The sequence below is a fragment of the Alosa sapidissima genome, chromosome 6 (assembly GCF_018492685.1).
Source record: "Alosa sapidissima isolate fAloSap1 chromosome 6, fAloSap1.pri, whole genome shotgun sequence".
NCBI classification, from domain to species: domain Eukaryota; kingdom Metazoa; phylum Chordata; class Actinopteri; order Clupeiformes; family Clupeidae; genus Alosa; species Alosa sapidissima.
Window position 1 is genome coordinate 27,385,957 of NC_055962.1, and position 7,500 is coordinate 27,393,456.

Genomic DNA, 7,500 nt, shown 5'->3' on the forward strand with positions numbered 1-7,500 from the left:
CTATGCACAGAGAATCACAGGCTCAGTCCCTGCCTCAGTCATTGCAAGCGCCTCTGATTGATTAATCACCACTATGTGGATACTGTTTTTAGAATTGATTTAGAAGTGTTAGTATAGTGTGTATTAGTTAGTATAATTTGTATTTTTGTAATTTGTATTTTAGTATATTGTTATATATTGTATTAAGTGTTAGTTAGTATAATTTGTATTTTAGTATATTTAGCATATTCTTTATCTTCTACTGTCCTTACTGCTTAGTTGTGTTTTTATATTATATACTTTAAATACTCTTTCTGCTGTTAAAGAATGTGTTTGTGCTGTATGTATGCTGCTGAGACCTTGAATTTCCCCTGGGGATCAATAAAGTATCTATCTATCTATCTATCTATCTATCTATCTCTGTATGTGGGTGTATATTTATTTGTGTGTGTGTGTGTTAGGTGCTGGATGCTAACAGCTGTTTTGAGAAGCAGCCTGCGAGCGCCCTGTCTCTGCAGCTGGCGTCCTACTACTACTCCCTGCAGATCTACTCACGTCTGGCCAGCTGCTTCACCAACGCCAAGCACCCCCTCTACAGGGTGAGGAACACCTCTCTAAACTGGCATGGTCATTTTAGGACTAGGTCTTTGAACTCTCTCTCCTTGTGAGTGGACTTTGTTTCCCTCTCATACTGTGTCCTCTGTTTCATGTGCATGGGCTATTGTGGGCCTTGTTGAAATTAAGCTAGCACATCCGTTGGGTTGGGTTTGTTATAGTGCATATGAAATCTGCCAGTCAATGATGCAAATAGCTCTACTGGACATCTGTTGGCTTGTTTAGCACTTCAGAGTTAAAAAAAATATATATTATTTTAATTCCTTGTTACATCAGTTCCACGATATTACATTTCAGTATCCATTATTAAATGCTTAATTATAAAGACAAAATTAATCATGATTAATCAAGATTAATTACAGTAAAAATGTGCAATTAATTTGTTTATAAACCACCGAAATACTGTATACATACATACATACATACATACATACATACATACATACATACATACATACACATTGTGTGTATACAGTGTATCACACACACACACACGCACACACACACACGCACACGCACACACACACACAGCGGGCCTGTATAGCCGCCTTATGGCAGAGGGGTTTGATAGAAATGTCTGTCTCTAATGGAGACCTTCATCACTTGACACAGCTGCTCTTCTCATCTTCAAATGCATAAGAACCAGGACAGACGACACCTAGAGAGAGAGGGGGGGGGGGGGGGGGGGGTGGTAGAGAGAGAGAATGTGAGAGAGAGAGAGGGGGGGGCGGGATATAAGGTCCTGGATCTGAGGAGTGTGAGACATAGGGGTGGGCGATATGGACAAAAAATAATATCTCAATATTTTTTTGTGATTTTGAAGATAACGATAATTAGTCGATATCCTTTAAAAAAAATAGTAAAAGTCTGAGTTACTTTACAGCTCATTATTTATGAATAGCATCAATACAATAATAACCAATAACCTAACCTGTGACTTTTTAACCAAATCAACCAGTGCATTGTCACTCTGACACATTTCCAATTTTGCCCCCCACTTGTGTGTGTGGCAATGACATGGTCTAGCCAGCTACATTAGAGAAGATGACTAGGCCTAACAGTTTCTCAAGAGAAAGTCTGAAGCTGAAGTTCCTTTCAAAAACCTTTACTTAGGATTCACTGTAAAACTAAGCAGACCAACAGAGTACATCTCAGTTATTCCCTTCGATGTTTTGTTTAAGAGGAAATCATGTAGGCTAGCATTCTAAGTTACAGAATAGAAACTAATGCGTTACCTTATGGCTAATGTATATGAAAAATCCCATAGAGATGCTAACGGTTAGCATAATCGATACACATAGATATTTAGAGCGAACTTTAGTCCATTTACAAAAGGGTTACATAAGAAGAGTTCTTTGTTTACAACTGACTACTAAAATACTCAAAGGCAAATGTTTTTCTCTCCATATAATACCATGTAAGAAAAAAGGACTGTCTCATCAATGCTACGTGAACAGAAGTAGCTGCACAAAATCCCTTGTAGGCTACGTCTTGATCTCGCTACACAAAATAAACATTAGACCTGCGTGTGACAATGTGGACCCACTAGGGATCATGTGACACTTGCTCTGCTGCAACGGGGCTTCTCTTGCATACACCTCCTGGATTTAGTGAATGTACAGTATGGGGTTTCAATGCGTGATTTCGAGTGTTTTTTCCCCCATAAGTAATTTAAATACTCGATAATGTAAATTTGCACATTGTTAAAACCACAATCACGATATTATCACAGACGATATATATCGCCCACCCCTAGTGAGAAGTGGCCTGTTAGCTGCTGATTAGTACCGTATAAGGTGAGGATTGAGAGCAATGGCTGAAATATAACGTTATGTGTCAAAGAGACCACCATCCAAGATATAGCACACACACATACACACACATACACACACATACACAAAGAAGCAGCCGTTATGTCAGACTGCTGTAAGACACACACTTGCACTTGCACTTGCACTGTCTCCCATTCTATTACACAGACACACACACTTTTTTTTGACTCAGTAGCAAACTGCTGTGAGAGCTAAGGTAGAGCACAGGCACACACACTCGCACACCTTCTGTCCTATGGATAAAAATGTTTGTCCTTGCATAGTGGTGCCATCTGAGGTAGAGTACATCCATTATCAGCACAGAACATACACACTCTTTATATACACGCACACACACACACACACTCTTTATATACACGCACAACACACACACCCAAACACATTGTAACTCAAACTCACGTACACACTAGGGATCGACCGATATGGATTTTTTAGTACCGATACCGATTTTTTTTTCCATCAGCCTTAGCCGATGACCGATACAGGCTGCCGATTTTCTTGAGCCGATATTTGGAGCCGATACTGCTTTTATTTTGCTCCCTCAATTTACATCATACAAGTGACACATAATTACACAAATGATGATAACAAATGTTATAAGTCTCAATTTAAAAAAGGAACATTTATTGAACTTATGGATGGGTGCACTGGATATGGTTAACTGTGCAAAATGCTTTCATCAACATCTTACAACACAGCCTTGATGATGCATTGCTTGCTTACTATAAGGACATAATTCAGGTCATCACAAAATGTCCTTTGTCAACACATTTAAATAATTTAAGAAAACAATAAGCCTGAAAAGTAGCTATAGAAATAAGTGCTTGATTTGTAAATTAAGACTGCATGGTTTCAATCTTTCTATGTCTATATTTTTCTAAAAAAAGCTGCCAGATTTGTCAACCACAGAACATAAATCAACAGAAGAAAATAACGCAGTGTCAGATGTTTCTGTTCTAAACGGCTGTCAACGTCAAAAGGTATAAAACGTATCTCTCAAAGTTTTAAAATCTCTCCTTCAGGTAGCGCAGCACTCTCATATCGCTGTGATGCGTGTGTCCCACTGAGTGAGACAGACCAGACGCACACACAAACTTTTGTTTGGTAGTTGACGAACCACCATTGAACTGGATTGATAATGATAACGTTAGCAAATGGCTCTAAACAAGTAAGGCATACACGGTATGTCTGGTACATCGTAAACGTGAACACGAATGAATAGTCAACTACATATAACACGTCTCTCTTTATTAAAGCTCTGATATCACTGCGATGGCAACTCCGCCCCGCTCGAAGGGAGAGGGGGAGGGAGACGCACACACCACACGAGTCCAAAACTCAGCCAGGTGCTCGCTGAATAAAACTCCCACAAATATCACGGAACAAACTAAACGTCGGCATTACTTAATCATATGATTGACCAGTGTTCGTAACAGCTACCGCTACCGCATGCATACGGATAGCCTACAACTTAGCTATTTGCAGCTCCCTAAATACAATGGTAGTTTTATAGAAGAGGCATTCAGAAAATGTATGTTAATAATGCGGGGGGAAAAACTATCGGCGAAGGCAGCCGCTTATAGGCCGATGCCGATACACATAAAAAACGTAAATATCGGCCCGATATATCGGTCTATCCCTATTACACACACTCACACTCATCAAACTCACGCGCACACACACACACGGACACACACACTGAGTGCTGCTGTGTTAGTTTGCTTGTTTAATCATGAGGAATAGATTCCACTCCCGCCAAAATACCCGCCAGCCTCTCACACACACACACACTAACACACTCTCTCTCTCTCTCTCTCTCTTTTCTCTTGTCCTCTCTCTGCATTCTTGGCAGTTTGTTTTGGCAGTGGACACTTTACCTAAGTATGGAAATGGTGTCTACTGCACTCGTCAATGCAGTGTTATCTCTCTCCTCTTTGTCACACACACACACATTCAGGCGCACACACACACGCATGCAGGCGCACACACACACACACGCACACACACAAACACATACAAACACACAGGCAGACACACACACACACACACACACACACACACACACACACACACACACACACACACACACACATACACACGCACGCACGCGTATGCACACATCATTATGTACTTGAAGTTTATCACAGTATGCCTGCCCATGTGTGTGGGAGAGTTAGTTATCCTGTTCCAGTTATCCAGTGTGACGCCCGATACCACAGTTATTCTCTGCTCTCTCCTCTCTCTCTCTCTCTCTCTCTCTCTCTCTCTCTCTCTCTCTCTCTCTCTCTGCTCTCTCTCTCTCTCTCTCTCTCTCTCTCTCTCTCTCTCTCTCTCTGTGTTTGTTTGTTTGTTTGATTGTTTGTTTTTATGGATAATTTAATATTTGTTGATGTATTTTGTTTATTTTCGAGCTGCTGGTGGTACTCTGGTCAGCCATGCTGACCTCTTATCTGTCGGCCTTTAAAGGTCACTTTGCTAAACGCCTGCCCTGTCGGGCTGCCATTAGCAGATCACCTGTAATACTGTCAGGGAGGTTCTCCAAGGGCTCGCTGGTCCATTAGACTGCACAGCAACTGTCCTTGCAGAACTAATGATGTCAAAGTAACACTTTGTTATCATAGAATAGAATATTTTGTTTCAGTCCTTAATCAAAGCCTTTCTGTCTGCCTCCACCGCTGTGTTCCACCCATACCTTCTCTTCAACCCTCTTTCTTTCTTTCCTGTTTTTGTATTGCTTACTTTTTTCTTTACTTTCTTCCTTCGTCCTTCCTTCCTTCCCTCCCTCCCTTTTTTCCTTCGTTCCTCGTTCCTTCCTTCCTCCATAAGTCCTCTACTCCCTCCACTGAGGTGGTAGCTGCAGTCTACATGGATGGCAGGATTTGAAGAGAGAGCGAGAGATGGTGATAGCAGTGAGAGTGAGAGATAGGATGAGAGAATGAATGGATGGAGGATGGATGGATTGATGAGAGGATGGATGGATGGATGGATGGATGGATGGATAGATGGATGAGAGAATGAATGGGAGGAATGGATGGATTGATGAGAGGATGGATGGATGGTTGAGAGAATGAATGGATAGGATGAGAGAATGGGATGGGATGGATGGATGGAAAGATGGATGAGAGAATGAATGGAGGAATGGATGGATTGATGAGAGGATGGATGGATGGTTGAGAGAATGAATGGATAGATGAGAGAATGGATGGATGGATGGATGGAAAGATGGATGAGAGAATGAATGGAGGAATGGATGGATTGATGAGAGGATGGATGGATGGATGAGAGGATGGATGAGGATGGATGAGGGGATGGATGGATGAGCGGATGGATGGATGGATGAGAGGATGGATGAGGGGATGGATGGATGAGAGGATGGATGAGGGGGATGGATGGATGAGAGTATGGATGGATGGATGAGAGGATGGATGAGGGGATGGATGGATGAGAGGATGGAATGGATGGATGGATGAAAGAAGGGAATAGAAGCAGTGGATTGGAAAGACTTTATGTCCTGACTGACTGACTTATTTTATCACTTCAAAGCAGAGGGATGCGTAGAGTTGGGGTTGTGTGTGTGTGAGTGAGTGATGTGTAGAGTACAGTTGGGGTTGGCCAATGTGTGTGAGCGGGCAGGGAGGTGTAATCATGCAAATGTGTGATAATGCTCACACACCTCGCTGGCTAAAAAGATTGAGTCTCCAATCTGGACTCCATTCTGCATGTTTAAACACAGGCATGCTTAATTAACACACACACACACACACACACACACACACACACACACACACACACACTCACACAGAGAGGGGGCCTGTATAAACATGCACATGTTGTGCATATCTTGTGTCATGAATGACCATATTTTATTGAACACACACACACACACACACACACACACACACACACACACACACACACACACACACAGATGTCCTCTCTCACTCATTCACTCTTGCTCATAGCATACCCACAGCCACTCCCAGTTGTGATCAAATGTGGTTTGGCTCTTTTCTTTTTTTTTCTACATCATTTCCTGCCCAAGGCACATCACTCATTCTCATTGTCATACATATATTCACACACAGGTTTGTTCGCAACACACACACGCACATAGGGTTGTGCCTCAATTATTATACACACTGACACAAGGAATTTATATTACTTATTTATATGACTTATCATTTTACTTCATTATAGTTCTATTCCATGACCATTTGGTATTTACCTCTGCTCAATTACAGACTTAATTAACTTGAGCTGTGTGTGTGTGTGTGTGTGTGTGTGTGTGTGTGTGTGTGTGTGTGTGTGTGTGTGTGTGTGTGTGTGTGTGTGTGTGTGTGTGTGTGTGTGTGTGTGTGTGTGTGTGTGTGTGTGTATGTGCGTGCGTTTATCCATTAATATATGCACTACATGACTTAGTAATAATTAAAAAGTGAACACACACACACACACACACCACACACACACACACACACACACACACTTTTGCAGCCTATGTTCCGTATCCGTAAACTCATTCCAGCCCAATTTCTGTTTGGTTCTCCGCAGGTGGACCCCAAGGAGCTGATCCGTCTGGTGACACGTCACGTTGGCGAGAAGCAGGGCGACAATGCCGATTGGCCAGCGGAGGTGGACGCTTTGATTGGCCAGCTGCGGGCGTACTCGGAGCGTCTGGCGGACTTCACGCAGGCCCAGGTGCTACAGGGCCTCCGGCCGCGGAGTGGACACCCAGCGCTTCAGCTCGGACGCCCAGTACAAGAAGGAGACCATCCTGGGCCTCGCCGAGTAAGTGTGTGTGAGTGTGAGTGTGTGTTTCCGAGCATGAATACAAGAATGAGACTATCCTGGACCTTGCTGACTGTGTGTGTGTGTGTGTGTGTGTGTGTGTGTGTGTGTGAGCTGGAGTGACTACAAGAAGAGAGCATCCTGGGGCCTCTGTGTGTGTGTGTGTGTGTGTGTGTGTGTGTGTGAGAGAGTGTGTGCATCTGTGTGTGTGCGCCTGTGTGTCTCTGTGTGTGTGTGAATCTGTGTGTGTGTGTGTGCGTCTCTCTGTGTGTGTGTGTGGTAAACAGAC

General features: G+C 42.8%; 1 protein-coding gene across 1 annotated transcript in view; it reads left to right on the forward strand.

Moving 5' to 3' along the window:
• The window catches only part of nbas (NBAS subunit of NRZ tethering complex), a 212,488-nt gene that overhangs the window by 121,073 nt on the left and 83,915 nt on the right, over positions 1-7,500 (forward strand). The window contains 3 exon segments of the mRNA XM_042094533.1: positions 441-578; positions 6,975-7,136; positions 7,138-7,211. Coding sequence (XP_041950467.1) covers positions 441-578; positions 6,975-7,136; positions 7,138-7,211 — 374 coding nt within the window.